This window comes from Lytechinus pictus, chromosome 18 (assembly GCF_037042905.1).
Source record: "Lytechinus pictus isolate F3 Inbred chromosome 18, Lp3.0, whole genome shotgun sequence".
NCBI lineage: Eukaryota > Metazoa > Echinodermata > Echinoidea > Temnopleuroida > Toxopneustidae > Lytechinus > Lytechinus pictus.
In genome coordinates this window covers 4,693,484-4,716,553 of record NC_087262.1, presented here as the reverse complement: position 1 = coordinate 4,716,553, position 23,070 = coordinate 4,693,484, and the positions used below count along the sequence as shown (strand labels likewise).

General features: G+C 36.6%; 1 protein-coding gene across 5 annotated transcripts; it reads right to left on the bottom strand.

Annotated features, from left to right (window-relative positions):
- Positions 1-881: 881 nt before the first annotated feature.
- On the bottom strand, positions 882-22,017 carry LOC129281645 (nucleolar and coiled-body phosphoprotein 1-like). 5 transcript variants are annotated; one of them, XR_010296477.1, is made up of 7 exons: positions 21,790-22,017; positions 12,520-14,805; positions 11,388-11,525; positions 10,978-11,118; positions 4,668-4,760; positions 2,532-3,557; positions 882-2,238 (listed from the first exon to the last, which is right to left on the bottom strand). XR_010296477.1 is itself a non-coding variant. In XM_064113150.1 (6 exons), exons 1-6 carry the CDS (start codon positions 21,892-21,894, stop codon positions 3,399-3,401), a joined length of 2,922 nt encoding a protein of 973 aa, XP_063969220.1. In that variant the 5' UTR covers positions 21,895-22,017; the 3' UTR covers positions 882-3,398. The 5 variants fall into 5 exon arrangements, 3 of the variants coding, with proteins under 3 accessions (XP_063969220.1, XP_063969222.1, XP_063969221.1); XR_010296478.1 differs by having other exon boundaries at positions 882-2,081; positions 2,661-3,557; XM_064113150.1 differs by having other exon boundaries at positions 882-3,557.
- Between the last annotated feature and the right edge of the window lie 1,053 nt (positions 22,018-23,070).

Here is a 23,070-nt window from a genome sequence, read left to right as displayed (position 1 = left end):
AGGATACATAAGAGTGGAATTTTTTGGGGAGATTTCTAATGTTCAGCCCTCCTAATAATTTTGAGAATCTAAACCCATCCAGACTATTAAAAACGAATAAGAACATATTTTGCAATAAAAGTGCATTGTATGAACACAACTGCTAATTCTATCAAGTGAGCACTAAGAAGAATGTAACAAGGACTGATTAAAACCTACTTCTAAAATATATTCTGTGAAAAAGAGAAACCCTGGCCTTTCAAAGGGGTACTCTAGGCTGAAAATAATATCATTTGAACAGATAAAGTAAAATCAGACAAACAACCCACTGAAATATATTCATCAATATCAGACAAGGAATTTCTGTGAAACAGTTGGACTTTGGATCATTGAGAAATATTTATAGCATCTTCATGAATTCAGCAAAGGGTAAAGACAAAAAGGAAGAAAACCAGGTCAGAAGAAAGAATAATACAAATGAATCATATAGCGTCTCTTACATTTTCATTAAATGCTCAAAGCGCTTAGAAGAGAGCAAAACATAAAAGTAAAGAGAACTTTACAAGTACAAGAAAGGGTAAATTACAAATGAGGAAAAATACCTGTCTTCCAAACCTAGTACCTGCTGGTGAACAAATGCAAATTTAGGTTGCCCTTAAAGTATGTTGCAGTGTTCGAGTTCTTCAGCTCCTGTGGTAGTGAATTCCACAGGCCCGGTCTGGCATGAGCAAAGGATCAATCGCCCCAGGATTTTTTAGATACTGGAATATGTAAGAGACTAGATTGGGATGATCGCAGTGTGCATGCGGAATGTATAAAAAATAATGGTAAAAGAAGATGAAAGTAGAAATGGTAAAATATGCTATAAGAAACACAATGAAAAGACACAACAAACACTCGAGTGAAATTACTAAATTTTCGTTCAAATTTTTACATCATCCTTAACATTCGTGAATTTCAGTAACAAACCGATCATGAATGCTCTCTTACATTCCTCTGAAAATAAAAGAAATACATTTGAATCCCTATTACAGTGCGTAAACATGATTTACAAATTTACAAAGTACATTTTGAAAGTATCTTTATAATCGACATATCTCCTCTCTGCTTGTGCAACTGAGCCATCTCTTTTCCCTTCCTTTTTTAAGATCAGATTTTTTTTATAGATATATCACAAACTCAAATCAAAATTCAAGACTTTCAGAGAACAATTAATGAATAAATAAATTCACCCAAGTAGACAGCTACCTATTTAACACAACTACTGACTGTAACAAAAACATCATTGGAATTATCAATTACGGGTTACATTATCAGTACTGTAAACACAACAGTGACCCCCCCAAAAAAAAAAAAACCAGCTGTGTTATAATTTACAGGCTTTAATACTTCATGTTCGATCTAGAGTGTCTCGCCTAGCACAAAATAAACATTTAAAAAATTATGTACGGGTGGACATATACAATCAGTGTGGTTGGTTTTGACAAAGTAAATAAAAGTAGGTAAAACAGTAACTAAAAATACAATGTCATGTAAATGCAAAAATTTTACATTATTTCATTTCATGCTTTTTTTTTTAATTGAATGAAACAATTTTGCAAAGGGCTTCAAATGATTTTGTGGCTCACCCAAATCTGGAATTAAATTGAAAATCTTAATTGTAACGAGTTAAAAGAATTAATCAAAATTTCTAGTTTGTACTAAAAAAGCACAAATAAATTAATGAATGTGACTTCAATGACTTCAGAAAATTGTTAATTTGACTGTCCTTAAAACCCCTTGCAGAATAAAACAGGATAAAAAAGATAAAATAAAGGCATTATGAACACCATAAACAGAGTTGTGGTATAACAAATCACAGATAATTCATAGAAGATTAAATAAAATGAAATAAGAGTCAATATTCATTCATTATGATTATAACAGGTTGCTAACAATATCAGGCAAAACTTTGAAGCAAAATGATATGTAGAAAAATCTCATTAAACATACCATTTTGAGGTAACATTAGATAACATCTCAAAAACATAACTCAATCAAGAGTAATTTTTATTGAAACCCTGAGTCCCAACAAAAAGAATGGCTTAAAGGAGAATGAAACCCTTGAAACTAGCTGAATCCATATCAAAGAGAAAAATCAGAGAAACATATTGTTGAAAGTTTGAGGAAGATTGAATGAATAATAAGAAAGTTATGAGCATTTGAATATTGAGATCACTAGTGTCATGTAGATCCTCCCATCGGCAATGCGACCAAGATCTGTGATATCACACACGTACAACTCCCTCATTAATTTGGTACTTATTTCACTTATATTCTCACTTTTATAGAGTCTATCACAAGGTTAGGTGTTTTCTTTATGAGATGACAAGTACAGAGGTTTCACAACACTATATCATTGATGAATCGTTTGTCATATGATTAGAATGAGCAAAAAGAGATGTTTTGGGGTATATTTTCAGTGTCCGAATGGGAGAGTTGTACGTGTGTGACATCACAGATCTTGGTCGCATTGCCAATGGGAGGATCTCCATAGCATTAGTGATCTCGACATTCAAATGCTCATAACTCTTTTATTGCTAGTCCTATTTTACTCAAAGTTTTGTTGATCTTATTCTTTGATTTTTCTGCTTTCACAAAAGCTAACTTGCTCCAAGAGTTTCATTCTCCTTTAAGGATACAGGTATCAAAGTGATGAAGAAACAAATTTGAGAAAAAAAAGGAAATAATAATACATTGGATAATAATAAGAATATTACATGTAGTATCATACCAACATAGCATCAAATCGGGAGGTATTTCCTATAGCTGTTTCGTAACCGTCACACGACTTTACAAATGACAGGGTACCCGTCCAGATTATAGTTCTGAACAATCATTTGAAGGATTCATAGAAATTTAACTCCCATTGTGATAAAATAGGGAAACTTTTCTGTTTCTCATTTTGCAGAAGAAAGGGTCATCACTAGTTGCAAATGGCTACATTAAACACCCCCAGACCACAAAAATGATATCCAGTCTCTGCCTTTTACAGTTTCACACTCTATCAAGGCATTGGAGTTTACACTGAATTTTGCCATCACACTGCCCTTTAAATGCTGGCAAAGTATGTATCACAGTGGACTGCCAATAATACTCGTGAATATAGGCTCTTCGAGGCTAAATTAATTTCCAACAAATGAATGATGGAAACGATTGTCATGCTTTCATCAAACACAATAAGATCCAATGTGTAGTAGGGTCCGCTTAAGCTGAGTAATCGCCTTAGTAGACGCACATTTTCAGACCAGCAGATGCACAAGCTGCACTATTAAAATCTTTTCAGTCAATTACACGAGAGTCAAGCAAATGTCTGCGATCCCAAGAAACTGGACTCAGGCAGATTTCACCTGCAGATCATCAGTTTCCATGGCAACCATTCAATCACTGTCAAACTTGATGGAGTTGACGGTGGTGGAGATCTGCCCCCCTCGGTAGCTTCCCCTCTTCTTCTTGGTCTTCTCGTGGCGGAATGCCTTGCCTTTGACGACCTTCAAGTCTCTGTTAGCTCGCTCACCCCAGCAGCCAAAAGCTCCCCTCTATCAAAAGCAACATGGTAGAGGAGGTAAAAACATTTAATAGGTACATGAAAGCTTACAATCTGCACATGGGTAGAATTGTACAGTAAGACCCAATGGCCTGTATTCTGAACTACAGTTCAGCTTCGGCCATGGTCTAACTATGAGTTAAAATTATGGGAAACCAAGGATTTCAAAATTGCATATGTTTCACATGACGCTTTCCTCATGTTTAGATGATGGAAAGAACTATTTCATTAAAATATTCTCAGTCAGTTATAAATGATTTCAATGACAAAAGAGCCGACAATCGAACTTGTACTGCTAAGAGATACCTTTCACAATCGGCTATCCATAGTTAAACAAAAACTATAGGCCAGAGTATAAATTACACTGGAGTCCAAGGCCCCGTCTTACAAAGATTTACGATTGATCCATTCAATCGTAAATATGGAAATCCATCAGTGTTATAATTTCTACAGGAAACTTGCAAAATGTCCTTTGTAAACAAAGGAGAACACACCAAATTGTCAAGAAATCAATGAATTTATGGATATACATTCATATCTAGAATTTTTTTTAAACACAGATGCATTTTATATGTTGACTTTGCTGTTGCTGGCTTTCCATAGTTGCGAGCTTTTCATAGTTGCGAGCTTTCCATAGTTGCGACTGATCGGATCAATCGCAACTATTTATAGGACGGGCCCCAGGAACAGGCCAATACAATAAATTATTCATATCTGTCCTAGAGTATGTTACAAAGAACTCAATTGCAAACAACTGTAAATAATTGCAAATCTATCAATTATCCAGAGATCACTTTCAACCAAAACAAATAACTTCATATTTTCAACCTTTGCAAATTGACATACAAGAGTTGAGGACCAGCATTTTGCCACGCCTTCTAGAATTTGAACGTCTCATTATAAATGTGTCACAGGATGAAAAATACGGCGATTAATCATTAATGCATGGTGTTGAGCATTGCTGTCGACCAATCTCTCAGGATTAACGTGAAGGAGTGATGTCACAATGAATAAGGGTGCAAGTCATGCATAAGGAATGCAAAATTAACAAATCGCTTGTAGGACATGGAGCAAGAACTCAAAATAAATTTAATAGACTGACCTTGGCATCAAATGAGTTGTCTTTGAGACGCTCATCAATCTCATGGTCCTCTTCTTTCACCCTACGAAATGGTGTGTTCGCTTTCTTCCCCTTCTGACAAATAGGATATGAAGAAAAAAGATATGTCGTAATAATTACAGTGAAACCTGTCTATAGAGTACCAAAGTGTTACGTCATCAATTTTCACTTTTTGCATGTTAGTAGAGCATGATGAAAAACCCCCACAAGCCAAAATTGGTGGGAATCGGTCCATAGGGCCCCCAAGCTATGACCTCATGTATACATATTTAACCCCATTGAAGCCAATGCATTATTGGCCTGGGGCGGTATTCTGAAAACGTTCTTATCTTAATTTTGTTCTTATCTACGTCACGATCTCAAATTGGTATTCTGAAAACGTTCTTATCTTTTTCTTATCTTTTGTTCTTATCTTTTTCTTATCTTGCTAAACATACTATGCTGAGCGCGTAAATGCATTACTCGCGCATATAATACAAAAGCGCGCTTAAAAGATAAGAACAAAATGAAGATAAGTGGTATTCTGAAAACGTTCTTATCTTTTCTCTTTCTTATCTTTCACGATATTTATGATGATATTTAAGATAGCTAGAGGGTTATCACATCTCACGATGTCCGCGTTCTTTCTCGCTCAAACTCGATGGTCACTAGTAGTAACAAGTACCCACAAGTATTCCTCCCACCCTTTCTTTCATTCACCCTTTATTTTCCCGTCTCTTTTTTCTATCCCTTTTTTCTTTATTTATTTATTTTCTCTTTTTCTTCCTTTCTATATGTCTGTCTTTCTTCCTTTCTATGTGTCTGTCTTTTTTCCTTTCTTTAAGTTCATTCTTCTTTTATATTTTTTGTTTTATTCTTTTGAATCTTTTAATTTCTTAACTTTTCTTTTGCTTTGTTTCATTTATTCTTCATCGTTCTTCCTTTTTTATTTTCCCTTTTCATTTTATCCCTTTCTTTCTTTTCTTGAATAAGTCTTTATTTCTGCTTTTATTCTTTCCCCTTTCTCTCTTCCTTTCCTTTTCTTTTCTTTTCATTTTCTTTCTTCCGTCACATTTTTGTAATCTTTTAATTTCTTCCTTATTTTTTTCTTTCATTCTTTCGTCCTTATATGTGCTTTTCCTTTTTTCCCCTTTTTCTTTCTTTCTTCCTTCCCTTAATATTATTTTTCCCCTAATTTTTTTTTTTTTTTTTTTTTTTTTCTTTTTGGGTTCTTTTTTTTTCTTTTTTCGTTCATTCGTTTGTTCTTTCTTTCATTTTTTCTTCAATTTCTGCTTCCTGACACTCTTGTGTCTTATTTACTTTCTTTTTTGTGTTTCATTCTTTATTTGCTCATTCTTTTTCGTTCATTCTTTATTTACTCTCTTTCTTTACTTTGGCTCTCTGTGTCTTCTATCAATTAAAAAAAATATTTTACTTAATTCTTTCCATTAATGTTTTTTCGTTTTCCTTTTTTATTCAATCTTCACTTTTCGTTCCTTTTCTTTATTTGAATTTACCTCTCTTTCTTTTTATCTTTCTGTAATCTTTATTTTTGCTTTAATTTTGCTTTCATTTTTTTCTCTCTCATCTTTATTTTTTTGTTTCATTTTCCTTTTCCTCTCTTCCTTCACTTTTTACATTTTTTTATTCTCTCGTTTTCTCTTTCTCTCACACTGTCTTTTTTTTTAAACTTTTTTCTTTTTCGCTTCTTCATTACTTCATTTTATCCTTTTTTAATCTTTTTTATTTTGTCCTTTTACTTTTTTCCTTTAAGTTTCTTTCTTTTCTTTCTTTATTTTTTCTTCCTCACTTTATCATTGATAATCGTTCTATTTCTTTTTCCTTATTTTATTTTTTTTTTTTCTTAAGTCCTTTTTGATTGCTTACTTTCGTTTACTCTTTACTTCTTTCATTATTTTCTGCTTTGTTCCTTTCATCTTTTTTTTTTAATTTCTGCTTCATTCTGACACCTTTCTGTCTACTTACTTTCTTTCTTCATATTTTATTCTTTATTCGTACCTGCTTTATTTACTTTTTTTCTTTCTTTATTTTGTGCACGTGTCTCGAAATAATAATCAGTCATTGCGTATAAAATGCCTATTTCGCGCAATGCGCCAGAAACAGTGTACGCACAGCGCCCATGATATTCTCTTGACATAAGGAACGCTTCTATTGGTTAAACTGCCAATATAAAGCGCATTTTGATTGGTAATATCCTAAAAATGGGCGTGTTGAAGATAAGAAGGAGGCAGTCCTTACAAAGATAAGAACGCGTTAAGAAGATTTTCAGAATACCGATTTGCAATGATTTTAGCGTCTTCTTATCTCAATGAGATAAGATAAAAGATAAGAACAAAGATAAGAACGTTTTCAGAATACCACCCCTGGTCCCTAACATTTAGAACCAGGCCAATAATACACCGACTTCAATATCTAAGGCCCCCATGGACCGATTCCCACCAAATTTTTGGTAGTGGGGATTTTTCATCATGCGCTACCAACATATGGTATAAAAAAACGCTGAAATGCTAAAACAGTTTTTTGTGACGTCATCACTTTGGTACTCTATAGTGGACACCCAAAGGAAGCACAAAATGTGACCTTAATAGACAGGTGAAAGCTATATAGGCAAATTCTTACACATACAATCTGCCTCCATGGGAACAGTTATAGTGGTCACTGTACACCGGTGGCTGCTAGAGAGGCGACCACTAACACATATTTGACTGTATACCTGGTGTAGTGACCACCTATCTATTACGACCACCCTCTTAAAAGACCACGGCCCGAATTCACAAAGGTGGTTTTGAAAACCCACGGTTGAGTCCATGGTTTATGCAGATTTCCTATATAAATTACGCTTAATTTACCACGCATCGGGCGCGTGTATAAAAAAATGTCCAATGCTGATGCGCGCTTTTGTCAGTGCGCCAAATTGACGCCTGTTGCCATGGTTATCCACGCTATTTTATTCATGAGTCCACTCTTCAAACAGTGGACATTTTTGATACACGCGCCCGATACGCGCTAAATTCAGCGTAATTTATACAGGAAATCTGCATAAACCATGGATTCAACCGTGGGTTTTCAAAACCACCTTTGTGAATTCGGGCCCACAAGTTTGGTCTCCCCCGAATAGTCCACATTGAACAATGTACAAGGAACTGTACAGGAACTTCCTGGGAAGGGGTTTCATAAAGCTGCTTGTCGGTTAAGAGCGACGATACAAACGACAGGTGATCCTTTCTTAAGCGCTACATCAACATCAATGGAAACTTGGAGTATATCATTTACCACAAGAAAGGATCACATGTCGTCCGTAACTTACAAACAGCTTTACGAAACACTCACCTGCCATAGTGTCCACATGTCTATAAACTATGAAGACCACAAGTTCGGTTTCACTTGAGGAGACCACATTGAAAATGCCCTACAGGAACCTGTCCAAGGCCACTTTTCTTGTCTCCCCCGAGTGGTCTTTCTCCACATGTTTGACTGTAGTCCACTTTTATATCATGCTTATTACATCGGAATGCCTTGTAAACACTTGCAAGATCATCATTACCACAGACATTTGATTCTAATTAGCCCCCAGACGGTGTATGCACAATCTATACTCCCTGGGGAGTAATTCTAGCATTAACCCTATCTAGGCCGGGGTATTTTGGGAGTTCATATGCCCGGGGGGGACCTCCTAGGCCCCCCCCTTGAGATCTCGGCCCTCTACCGCGCGATCGCGCCGAAAATTGGCACGCGGGTTGCCTAGGACATAATCTACACAATTGTATACTAATTTTTTTTCACGCGAATTGCTAATTTATGCGTAATTAGTATGCAAAATCATACTTTTTCCTCCAACTCCCTAAATAAAGCTCCAAATGTTCAAATTTTTTTATATAGAAACTCTTTGTGGTATTTTCTTATGTATTATATTGTTTTTTGCAATTTCTTATGTATTTCATTGTTTTTTTAACCTTTTGTTTTTCATTGTTTTTTCAATGAAATTTGTTGGGGACTCTTCTGAGATCATAAAAAGCATAAAATAAATACATTTAGACCAGCAAAACTAAAAATAATCATAAATCCATTTTTTCAGCAATTTTTGGTCTGACCACGTACCCGGGTGATGCAAAATTGGTCTAAAAATAAAAAAAATTTCGGGCGGCAATAATATTGCGCGAATCGTTGAGGGGGGACCTCCAAGGCCCCCCCCCCCCCCCCCGGCCTAGATAGGGTTAAACAATCAAGCAAGATGGTACTTGGGGAAAGTCTTTTGCAACACTAAATGCCTTGGGGAGGTGACTCAGTGTTGCTCTAAAATTTCAGTTGTGTACAATATATAACACATCACCCCATTGGTAAGATCATGCACACGAATTGTGCACTACTGCATACCCATCAACATGTGTGCATTGGCATTGAAAGGTAAAAGAGAGTAGTTGCAGCAAACAATTTTTTCATCAGAAAGTCTTTAAAATCAAGGTTAATTGTCACCACATTATGATAGATATACATCTGGAACATTGAAATAAATTGATCTTTGTGAAATCATGAAATCTTAGCTGAAAACCTATAATTCTGATGATCACTAACACAAAAAGGCATATGTGGGACAGTATTAATATTGCTTGGAAGAATACCGGACATTTGATGGAATTCTGTGCTTATTTTGCTTTATTTCTCAGCAATTACACATTTTCTTCCAGTCATTTGGCACATTTTTTTTTTAATTTATGCATACACACACTTGCGTGGTCATCTTATTGGATTCTGTTCAAACTCATTTTGAGATCATTACCACAACTGGTATTTATATTTAAGCATGACTCTAAGACACACTTAACAATTTGTGAAACACCCCCAGGGTCTGTGACACAGAGCTTGGTGATCGATCATGATTATACAGTTGATATGTACGATTGATTGAAGATAATAATTGGGTGTTTCATAAAGCTGTTTGTAAGTTATACCTCTGTCACATTTGCTCCACGGCGGCCGTATGGCGAGTCGAAAACAGCCGTTTTAACATTTTCTACCATAGCTACATATAGGTGGTATGAATAATAATATGAATAAAACGGCTGTTTTCAACTCGCCGTACAGCCGCCATAGAGCAAATGCGACCGAAGTATTAACAGCGACTTTAAGAACGACTGGTGATCCTTTCTTGTGGTAAATGACATTCACCATTACGTGTTCATTGGCGATTATTTATTTAGCACATAAGAAAGGTTAAACAGTTGTTCTTAAAGGAGAATGAAACTCTTGGAGCAAGTTAGCTTTTGTGAAAGCAGAAAAATCAAAGAATAAGATCAACAAAACTTTGAGTAAAATAGGACTAGCAATAAAAGAGTTATGAGCATTTGAATGTCGAGATCACTAATGCTATGGAGATCCTCCCATTGGCAATGCGACCAAGATCTGTGATGTCACACACGTACAACTCTCCCATTCGGACACTGAAAATATACCCCAAAACATCTCTTTTTGCTCATTCTAATCATATGACAAACGATTCATCAATGATATAATGTTGTGAAACCTCTGTACTTGTCATCTCATAAAGAAAACACCTAACCTTGTGATAGACTCTATAAAAGTGAGAATATAAGTGAAATAAGTACTAAAGTAATGAGGGAGTTGTACGTGTGTGATATCACAGATCTTGGTCGCATTGCCGATGGGAGGATCTACATGGCACTAGTGATCTCAATATTCAAATGCTCATAACTTTCTTATTATTCATTCAATCTTCCTCAAACTTTCAACAATATGTTTCTTTGATTTTTCTCTTTGATATGGATTCAGCTAGTTTCAAGGGTTTCATTCTCCTTTAAAGTCTCTCTTAACTTACAAACAGCTTTATGAAACAGTACAAAGGTGTAGAAATCAGCCCCATGATCAAACACAAAACATTGTTATGGAGCCATGATTATTCAATAAGATATTTTCGCAATCACTGCCCAGACGCTTTCTATAACGCAGAGAATCTTCTGTCATACTCATAAGCCCTTCAATGACAAAACAGCCTTTGTCAAAAATCAGTGATTCAAAACACCAGTGTTGTCTTGGACTCTGGACAAATGACACGTTTGCAATTTTTTGTCTGGTCTGAATCTTCTGACGATCTGCTTTCCCGGTCCACCAATTTTCAACAAAAACCTTTCAGCAATCCATTGTAAGTCGACTTATAATATTTAAAAAAGGAATTGGTGCGTTGTAGAAAGCGCCTGCATAGTAACTGCAAAAATATGTCAATACGTTGGAAAAAATAATCGAATAAAAAGAAAAGAACAAGGATCTGAACACGTACCTTTGCCTTTGGGACTGTATTTGGCGTTTTCTGAATCTCGCCGACGGCTTGGGTTGGTGTTCCTTTCGCAACAGGCTTATTTGTTTCCGTCTCCTCCTCGTCACTATCACTATCACTGCTTGATGATGGACGACTCTTCTTCTATTGTTAACAGAATTTACATGAATTAGGACAGACCAACAAATTAATTTATTCATGGATGATGGCCTGAATCTATATGAAGTTATTAGCTTCAAATAAAGGATAATAAGTCTACATTTCTGGGATATTTTCAAAGTCATGAAACATCATTACTTGGGTGTCCTCTATTCTTTAGTGTTTAACAGATAACCTCAATTGGTTGGTTTACCAACAAGCCGGAAAAGAGTGAAATTATCTGAAGAACAATTTTAAGAATTGGGAGCACAAACCTTCATCTTTGGGACTGTATTTGGTGTTTTCTGTACTGCCTTGACGGCTTTGATCGGTGTTCCTTTCGCGACAGGTTTCTTCTTTTGCGTCTCCTCATCACTGTCACTTTCACTGCTTGAAGATGGACGACTCTTCTTCTGTTGTAAATTATAAAATTCCAAAGTTATGGTAAAAAAATCAAAATAACCATTCTAAGCTATCCAATTCTTTTCATATTTTGGTAGAATATCATGAAAAAATTGTACGCTGTAAAAGATTGCTCTTCCAGGGCCCTCATATTAAAAACATAACAAATAACATCTGAAACTGTAAGGCCAAAAATATGGTGTAGTCCCATACATGGTTATATGTGTGTGGTGCATTTGACCTTTGGAAGTATTAAGTCAATTTGTTGTCATTTTGGAGATTCCATTGCTTTTCATGAAACATCATTTCTTATGTGCATCATAAACAGCATTTCACAATCAATTTTGAGACACTTTAATTCATTATTCAATTTGCAACGAGGAATAAATGTTATATTTATGAGGATGAACGTACAATTATATATATATCAATGGAAAGTGTTCAAATAAGGTTATAAGCCAAATGAAAAATTGAAAAAATTTTATCTGGGATGTTCTGAAAGTTTTGCATGTAGTCAGACTGTATATTTTCAAATATTCGACGAAATGAAACCTATTTAGCATCTAAATGCACAGAATTAACATTGGCATGCATTTAAAAGAGATAAATGAGTAGACAACTCAGATAGAAATGAATATTTGCTTAAAAGTGTAGTTTAACTTGTGAAAATTTGACACACAATTCATTTGGTACGGAGTAGAAGAATTTCGAAATTCAGGAAATAATTTCAGAAGCTGCAGGTTACTAGCAAGTAAAGGCTTGTACATCAAATAAATGCTGGCTGTAATACCCAACAAAACACTTTAAGCCTGCATGATTTGAAGAGTTTTGCATTTTATAAGTATTTAATATTATCCATTGTTCATTGTCGTAATCAGATTTAAGTACCGCTTTGTTGATCTATCATAGTTAATTTCAGTTGTAAAAGATGGCTAACCAAAAGCTATTAAAACTGAAAATACCTTCACTACTACGATGACACTGGAAAGCAGGAAACATTCTTACCGGCTTTGTTAATACTTGTTTCTTCTGAATAGGCTTCTTTTCGTCTTCTGATTCGGAGCTGTCGCTACTATCGGATTCATCACCATGCTTTACACCATTAACCCTAATGGTGTTAGATCCCTTCACAGTTCCTTTTGTGGTTTTAGGCTTGCTAGGCGCTGCATTATCGTCTGAATCGCTTTCTGACTCGGAACTACTGCTTTCCTTGGCTGGCTTCTTAACTGCAGGTGACTTTGATGGTTTGCTAGGCGCTGCTTCGTCATCTGATGAATCGCTTTCAGATTCAGAACTACTGCTTTCCTTGGCTGGCTTCTTAACTGCAGGAGATTTAGTTGGTTTGCTAGGCGCAGCTTCGTCATCTGAATCGCTTTCTGACTCAGAACTACTGCTTTCCTTGGCTGGCTTCTTAACTGCAGGAGATTTAGTTGGTTTGCTGGGTGCTGCTTCGTCGTCTGAATCACTTTCAGATTCTGAACTACTGCTTTCCTTGGCTGGCTTCTTAACTGCAGGAGATTTAGTTGGTTTGCTGGGTGCTGCTTCGTCGTCTGAATCACTTTCAGATTCGGAACTACTGCTTTCCTTGGCCGGCTTCTTTACTGCAGGAGATTTAGTTGATTTGCTAGTTGCTGCATCATCATCCGAATCGCTTTCTGATTCAGAACTACTGCTTTCCTTGGCTGGCTTCTTAACTGCAGGAGATTTAGTTGGTTTGCTGGGTGCTGCTTCTTCTTCTGAATCACTTTCTGATTCAGAACTACTGCTTTCCTTAGCTGGCTTCTTTGCCGCAGGTGATTTTGTTGGTTTGCCAGGGGCTGCTTCATCCTTTGCTGGCTTTTTTACCACAGGAGATTTTGATGGTTTGCTAGGTGCTGCATCGTCGTCTGAATCACTTTCTGACTCGGAACTACTACTTTCCTTGGCTGGCTTTTTTGCTGCAGGAGATTTGGTGGCTTTGCTAGGCGCAGCTTCATCATCCGAATCGCTTTCTGATTCGGAACTACTTTCCTTAGCTGGCTTCTTTACTGCAGGAGATTTAGTTTGTTTCTTAAGAGTCTTTACAGCATTTGTCGGCTTTTTACTCTCTTCTTCATCTGACGAAGAATCACTTTCAGAACTGCTTGAGGCAGCCTTCTTGGTCGCAGATTTCGTTTTAGGGGTGGCTTTAGTCACCTTTGGAGATGGTTTCACTTTGGTGAATTCTTCATCGGATGATGAGTCACTATCAGAACTACTTGCAGGAGGTGCTTTGGCTTTACTTGTAGTTACACCTGTACTTTTCTTTGTAGTTTTTGATTTGGCATCACCTTCATCATCTGAAGAGTCACTTTCAGAGGATTCAGATGACTCAGTCTTTGTGGCAGTGGCCTTTGCAGTTGGTTTCACTTTCTTGGGAGCTTCTTCCTCTGAGTCACTCTCACTATCCGACGTTCCCGATTCCTTTGAAGCACCAGCGGATGACTTTGAAGTGGGTGTGGCAACCTTTACCGGTTTGGGGGCAACATCATCATCACTATCTGAACTGCTGGATTCTGCTTTTTTGACTGGTTTTGCTTTAATTGCCTTTTTCTGTGTCTGTTTTGGCTTTTGCGGTTGCTTTTCATCTTCGTCCGAATCGCTGTCTGAGCTACTAGACTCGGCTGGTTTGGACTTTGCTGCTACTTTCACAGCCTTCTTAGCTTTTGACTTTGCTGCATTCTGTTTTACCACTTCTTCGTCTGTCGAGGAAGAGTCCGAGTCAGAACTAGAAACCGCTTTTTGTTGCTTTTTTGCTTTATTTACTGGGACATTATTACGAGCAGATGCTTCTTCCTCATCACTTGAGCTTTCCTCACTGCTTGATTCTTGTTTTTTCTTTGCAACCTTCTTTGAAGGGATGGCAGGCTTCGTTTCATCTGCACTAGATTCCTCCTCACTGCTCGAACTTTCCTCCTTTTGTTTTTTGGCAGGAGTCACTGTCGGCACTTTCTTCCTTGGAGCACTTGTTGATTCTTCTTCACTGCTCGATTCCTCCGAGCTCGACTCCTCTTTCTTTCTTTTCAGTGCCGAGGCCTTGGCTGCGACTTGTTTAACCGGCGCCTTCTTTGCAGTTGCAGGTTCGTCATCATCACTGCTATCTGAACTCGACTCACTACTGCTAGCTTCACTCTTCTTAGGCTTCTTAGCTTTAGATTGTCCACTGGAAGCTGCCTGGCTACTCTCCGCTTTCCTTTTGGTGGATGTCTTATCTTCCTTCCACCAAGACTTATAGAAATCCATAATTGATGGCTGACCACTATCAGGAGCACGCTGTAATTATAAATAAAACACAGAGATTCATGAGCAAACTTTCAAAATGTTAGAAAAATATAAACTACATTAAAAAGGCATGACAAAATAAATAATGTTTGAAATACATTTTTAAAAGTTCAACTCGGAATAAATCAATGAATGAATAACTCAATCAAATTAAATTGTCTGAACAGGCACAAAGCCATTTTGCGTATTCTTACTTATATGATGGTTCTTTAATTCTACATTCAAATTTGCACATGAAATATATAAATTTATAAGATATAAGCCAATTTTCTGCATTACCCCCCTCCCCTAACTTTGAATTTTGTTCAAACCTTATCCCAAACCCTTAGTGACCCCCCCACCCCAAAAAGGCAATAGTTATTTGATACCCATTCTTTTTCTTTTCATTATTCTAAACAAAACTTTGAACAACAAATTGTTCTAAAATATCCTTACTTGGATAAAATCCAATTCCTAGTAAAAAGCTAAAGTGCCGATCAGAACGGAGGTGCGCGAAGCTAAGCGAGGACGTCCGATTTTTAGAGCCGAATGAGGTCCGTTTGGTGAGTAAATCATTATTTACTGATTTCCATATCAAAATTATTGATAGTAATAATAAAAATTAGCACTTGCGCAGCTGAAATAAGAAATGATAAATTTTTATTTCGTTCAATGATTGTACTTTTGTTTTGGTCTAATTATGTTCAAGTGTCTGATATTTGCCATTTTACAGTAGAGGTGCATGGCCAATATGGGAGACTCTCCAATATGTGAGATTGTCTGCGATATTGGAGGTTTTTTTTTTTTTAATTTTCTGATTTTTTTAGTCCTCCTCCTACACAGACGGGAATCTCCCATAGAACTTGAAGTGCCAGTGCTTTGCACGACGCTTTACTACAGACTCTATGGAGAAAATGGTGAGCTACCGCACCCCCTTGGTTACCGCTTAATTCCTCTTTTGGTGGGGAGAACAGAGTGCAATAATGCAAAGTTGTAAATGAAGAATTTAATAAGCTTACCGGCTTTGTGATATATGTGATTTAATATCCAAGATTTTGATTCCAAAGAACCAGTGTCAGGTGCCAACGATTGATCAATGAACTGAAATGACGCATTCATATGCTCAAGCTGCAAAAGAAACATGACAATGATCGATCGTTGGAACCCGACACCGGCTCTTTGGAATATTTTTTTTATAGATATTTACACATTTTACGAAGCTGGTAATATTCTTCATTAAACGTTACATTATTGCACTTGGTTTCCCCCACCAAAAGGGCTAGCCTAGTATTTGAGGGTGCAGTATCCCTATAGACGCTATAGTTAAAGGTCAAGTCCACCCCAGAAAAATGTTGATTTGAGTAAATAGAGAAAAATTAGACTAGCATAACGCTGAAAATTTCATCAAAATCGGATGAAAAATAAGAAAGTTATGACATTTTTAAGTTTCACTTATTTTTCACAAAACAGTGATATGCACAACTCTGTGACATGCAAATGAGATGGTCAACGATGTCCATCACTCACTATTTCTTTTGTTTTTTATTGTTTGAATGATACAATATTTCATTTTTTACAGATTTGACAATAGGGACCAACTCGACTGAATCATATTGTTTTAAGCAATGCTAGTTCCAACTGTTAATGGAGGAATCAAGCGTTGTTTCACTTGACAATGAGGAGAAAATTAGAATATTTCATATTTCATGTAATAGAATACAAAAGAAATACTGAGTGGATGATGTCATCAGTCTCATTTGCATACCGACCAGGATGTGCATATAACTGTTTTGTGAAATTAATATATTGAAAATCATAAAAATGAAGATATATATATCAAATTAAAGGGGAAAATAAGAAGAACACGATGGTATACATCATTTATCATGGAGACCGATGAAACTTACTAAATTGATAGTTTAAAGTTCTCTCTCTGAATGCTTCGCGAAATTGTTTTTTTTTAATGACGTGTATAAGTGTACGAGAGACGTGATTGGCTCTCCCACGTGAAGATCCACTTGCATGCAAAACATGTTGCGAGGGTACGTTTTCTCCACACTGTCACTGAATACTTCGATCACGAAATGAAAGAAAACCTAGAAGTTTATCTAGATTTTGGATTTTCAAATTGATGATTTTGAAGATGAAGAGAATGATGATGAAGTTTCTAGCTCTAGAGTCTAGTGACGTGGATGGAGGTAAATTAGGGGAATTAGGTCTATGATGATGAGTCGGACAATTCAACTAGCATGTAGCTACCAACTCATGCAGCTGCTAGTGTGGATCGAGGGGTCTACTCGGCATCAGTTAGGTAAGAAATCTTAATTTTTTCATTTTTATATTATATGATTTTTAAAACCTTCCTACGCATTAGGCGTAGGAAGGTGTAAAAATCAATGAAATTCATAAAATTCAAGTGATTTTTGTTTCAAAAGATGGATTTCCGAGGGAAATCCATCTTTGCTTTGGTTCTTCTCTTCTGCGACTACGGGAAGAGTGTCAAGACGTCAATGATGAAGAAGTATATTTCATTATTTTAAAAGTCATCATCATTGCGTCCTCAAGACTAGACTATGCCTAAGCGTCCCAGGCTTCAATGGGGAGTAAGCCTACGTAGAGTAGATGAATTTTACTCCCCAGAAGCCTCCAGGCTATGTGCAACCCCCAAAAATGTGGCAAAAGGTGATATGTCAGTGTGGCTTGCCGTAAACACATTTTCTCTCACAATCAATGCCGACGGTGGCGGGCGGTGTGCAGAGAAGATCATGCCTACGTAGTACGTAGGACATGTCTGGAGGTGTCTTTCCAAGACCAAGGACCATTCTTCGTATCGCCCAAACTGGCTTTGTGAAACAGTTGAGCGATATCTCGTTCTTACGTAGAATGGTTCTACGAAAGTCCCTACCTTTCATGCAACAGGCCCCTGGGGCCGATTGCACGAAAGGGTCTTTCCAACATGTCCAAGGACCGTCTTTCGTGTCGCCCATCTTTTATGATGCGCTATAAGCGGGGTGTTTCTGGAATTTATGATAAACAAATAGCCTACAATTCGTAAGCTTGCTTTTACGTTTTAATCAATACAACTTTGAGTTTGACTTTGTGAGATATCACATCATTTTAATAAACAAATATTTTGTTTATTTTAACGGATGAATAAAATATGTTTGCAGATAATTTATTTGAAATGCGTTTCACATGGCGCATCATAAAAAATGGGCCACAAGAAAGACGGTCCTTGCAAAACTGCTGGCTAGCGACCGACGGGTTTCCATTCTCAGCCGTTCTCTGATTGGTCAGTTAAGACTGTGCGTTCCGTGTGTGTATATGTGATGCGAAGCGTGCTGTACATATGTGTTCACTAGAAGTGTGGGCATAGAATAGATACCCAGTCGTTTTCTTGATTTTAACCTTACAATTAATAATGCATGTGAAGGATAGAAGTTTCTTACAGCTCTTAATTAACTGACTCTCTTTCCAAGCTTAAAATTATAATTATAATTGCTAAATTCCAATTATTTGATTTGTTTGTTTTAGAAAATTCTCCCATTATTAAAGAGTCTTCACTTGTGTTTCATTACATTATAGAATGTCCACTGTAATGAAAATGGAAACATGCCGGTCATTGGACAGTGTATTATAAAAATGGAAACATGCTAGTCAATTGACCAGTATAATATGAAAATGGAAACATGCCGGTCAATTGACCATATGTTTCAGTGTATATGAAAATGGAAACATGCCGGTCAATTGACCATATATTTCAGTGTATAATGAAAATGGAAACATGCCGGTCAATTGACCATGCATATGTTTCACTGTATAATGAAACTGGAAACATGCCGGTCAATTGACCGGTATATATGAAAATGGAAACATGCCGGTCGATTGACCATATATTTCAGTGTATAATGAAAATGGAAACATGCCGGTCAATTGACCATATGTTTCACTGTATAATGAAAATGGAAACGTGCCGGTCAATTGACCATACGTTTCACTGTATAATGAAACTGGAAACATGCCGGTCAATTGACCGGTATATATGAAAATGGAAACATGCCGGTCGATTGACCATATATTTCAGTGTATAATGAAAATGGAAACATGCCGGTCAATTGACCATATGTTTCACTGTATAATGAAAATGGAAACATGCCGGTCAATTGACCATATGTTTCACTGTATAATGAAAATGGAAATGTGCCGGTCAATTGACCATACGTTTCACTGTATAATGAAACTGGAAACATGCCGGTCAATTGACCGGTATATATGAAAATGGAAACATGCCGGTCGATTGACCATATATTTCAGTGTATAATGAAAATGGAAACATGCCGGTCAATTGACCGGTATATATGAAAATGGAAACATGCCGGTCGATTGACCATATATTTCAGTGTATAATGAAAATGGAAACATGCCGGTCAATTGACCATATGTTTCACTGTATAATGAAAATGGAAACATGCCGGTCAATTGACCATACGTTTCACTGTATAATGAAAATGGATCATGCCGGTCAATTGACCATATATTTCAGTGTATAATGAAAATGGAAACATGCCGGTCAATTGACCATGCATATGTTTCACTGTATAATGAAAATGGAAACATGCCGGTCAATTGACCATATGTTTCACTGTATAATGAAAATGGAAACATGCCGGTCAATTGACCATGCATATGTTTCACTGTATAATGAAAATGGAAACATGCCGGTCAATTGACCATATGTTTCACTGTATAATGAAAATGGAAACACGCCGGTCAATTGACCATATATTTCAGTGTATATAATGAAAACGGAAACATGCCGGTCAATTGACTGATATATATGAAAATGGAAACATGCCGGTCAGTTTACCATATATTTCACTGTATAATAAAACTGGAAACATGCCGGTCAATTGACCGGTATATATGAAAATGGAAACATGCCGGTCGATTGACCATATATTTCAGTGTATAATGAAAATGGAAACATGCCGGTCAATTGACCATATGTTTCACTGTATAATGAAAATGGAAACATGCCGGTCAATTGACCATATGTTTCACTGTATAATGAAAATGGAAATGTGCCGGTCAATTGACCATACGTTTCACTGTATAATGAAACTGGAAACATGCCGGTCAATTGACCGGTATATATGAAAATGGAAACATGCCGGTCGATTGACCATATATTTCAGTGTATAATGAAAATGGAAACATGCCGGTCAATTGACCGGTATATATGAAAATGGAAACATGCCGGTCGATTGACCATATATTTCAGTGTATAATGAAAATGGAAACATGCCGGTCAATTGACCATATGTTTCACTGTATAATGAAAATGGAAACATGCCGGTCAATTGACCATACGTTTCACTGTATAATGAAAATGGATCATGCCGGTCAATTGACCATATATTTCAGTGTATAATGAAAATGGAAACATGCCGGTCAATTGACCATGCATATGTTTCACTGTATAATGAAAATGGAAACATGCCGGTCAATTGACCATATGTTTCACTGTATAATGAAAATGGAAACATGCCGGTCAATTGACCATGCATATGTTTCACTGTATAATGAAAATGGAAACATGCCGGTCAATTGACCATATGTTTCACTGTATAATGAAAATGGAAACACGCCGGTCAATTGACCGTATATTTCAGTGTATATAATGAAAACGGAAACATGCCGGTCAATTGACTGATATATATGAAAATGGAAACATGCCGGTCAGTTTACCATATATTTCACTGTATAATAAAACTGGAAACATGCCGGTCAATTGACCAGTGTATAATGAAATGGAAACATGCCGGTCAGTTTACCGTATGTTTCAGTGTATAATAAAAGTGGAAATATGCCGGTCAATTGACCGGCATGTTTCCAGTTTCATTATACAGTGAAACGTATGGTCAATTGACCGGCACGTTTCCATTTTCATTATACAGTGAAACATATGGTCAATTGACCGGCATGTTTCCATTTTCATTATACAGTGAAACATATGGTCAATTGACCGGCATGTTTCCATTTTCATTATACACTGAAATATATGGTCAATCGACCGGCATGTTTCCATTTTCATATATACCGGTCAATTGACCGGCATGTTTCCAGTTTCATTATACAGTGAAACATATGGTCAATTGACCGGCACGTTTCCATTTTCATTATACAGTGAAACATATGGTCAATTGACCGGCATGTTTCCATTTTCATTATACAGTGAAACATATGCATGGTCAATTGACCGGCATGTTTCCATTTTCATTATACAGTGAAACATATGGTCAATTGACCGGCATGTTTCCATTTTCATTATACAGTGAAACATATATGCATGGTCAATTGACCGGCATGTTTCCATTTTCATATACACTGAAACATATGGTCAATTGACCGGCATGTTTCCATTTTCATATTATACTGGTCAATTGACTAGCATGTTTCCATTTTTATAATACACTGTCCAATGACCGGCATGTTTCCATTTTCATTACAGTGGACATTCTATAATGTAATGAAACACAAGTGAAGACTCTTTAATAATGGGAGAATTTTCTAAAACAAACAAATCAAATAATTGGAATTTAGCAATTATAATTATAATTTTAAGCTTGGAAAGAGAGTCAGTTAATTAAGAGCTGTAAGAAACTTCTATCCTTCACATGCATTATTAATTGTAAGGTTAAAATCAAGAAAACGACTGGGTATCTATTCTATGCCCACACTTCTAGTGAACACATATGTACAGCACGCTTCGCATCACATATACACACACGGAACACACAGTCTTAACTGACCAATCAGAGAACGGCTGAGAATGGAAACCCGTCGGTCGCTAGCCAGCAGTCTTGCAAAGACCCTTTCGTGCAATCGGCCCCAGAGTTCCGCCGCGCCGCCCCGGCTGGCTGAAGACGGAGCTCGCTCCCGCCCGCGCACCCAGCATACACGCGTGGACATGGTCCTGCTTTTCTCGGTACTCACCGTTCCGGTTTCCTTTTTGAACCATTTTGCTGCCTTTTCAAGTTTATTTTGAATTAAATATTTCAAAACGTGAGGGAACAATTGACTTGGAGTAGCTTCTGCCATCTTAGGGTGTTAAATCATGTCGAAATAGTGAAAAATATGAGCAGAACTTTATCCCTTCGACTCTCTTTCTTCACATTCACACGTGGTGCCGACCGTAACGGAGTCTTATTCTGGTACTGTGACAAAATTAAAAAGAAAAAAAACTAGAGGCTATACAGCGGATCGGATGTGTAAAGGCTTGCGGCATGCAAAAATAGCAAATTCTGACATGGCTGCCATTTAACACCAAGGACAGAAGAAAAAGAAGAAGCAAAAACATCTCATCATACATGAGAAAAACTTACTCTAAGATAAAGACCTCCACAAATAAAATTTGAATAGGGGGAAGAGGGAGAGACAAAAGTAGCAATTAAATTAAGAACCCCCCCCCCCCCAAAAAAAAAAAAAAAAAAAAAACAAACAAACAGTGAAAATACAATTTAAAAGTTTTTTTAAGAAAGGGTTCGTAAAAATAGATTTAAAAAAAAGAAAAAGGGGGAAAACAAAAGATAGAAAAAATAAAATAAAATGACTGTGTCAAATTTCACCAGGAATAGACCTATAAGGCTATATATCAGGAAATATCTGATTTTATCCAAAAAAAGGATCAGGAAAGTGGCTTATTTCAGGGAATTCTTTAGGATAGCTAATTACCAAATGAAAGTCAACATCATTCATTGTTTCGATTGTTGTTTTTAACACAATATTATCTGCTTTAAGTTTAAGCTAGGCTTTAATTTATAATCATTCTCTCACGATTTTACACCGTACACTGTATACCGTAGATTTTTTTTTGTGCCATAACGCTTTGATAAGGAAATAGTGCCAAATTTTATGAATTTTGATAAGTTTTTTGCAGTTGTGGGAATTTTTTTATATTTTTTTATAAAAACCAATTAAAAGCTAGCTATTGCCTGAGGCTTCTCATACACCCAATTGTGATGGGTACTGCTTTCGCAGTGCATCCATGGTTGAAAATTCTTTGAAAAAAAAACCAAAAAATAAGAACAACTGCGGGGGAAACTCTGAAAGGTAAGCCAATGTTCATCATTTTTGGGATCAGAATTTCTACTCTGGATTTTATGAGTTCCGCGGGACTGCTCAAACTTAAAGTTACAGTGCGACCACCAAAGTCAAAGAAAGTTGCAGACTCAAGCCTCAAGGCGTCAAGCTTCCATTCGAATATTCCGAGTGAAG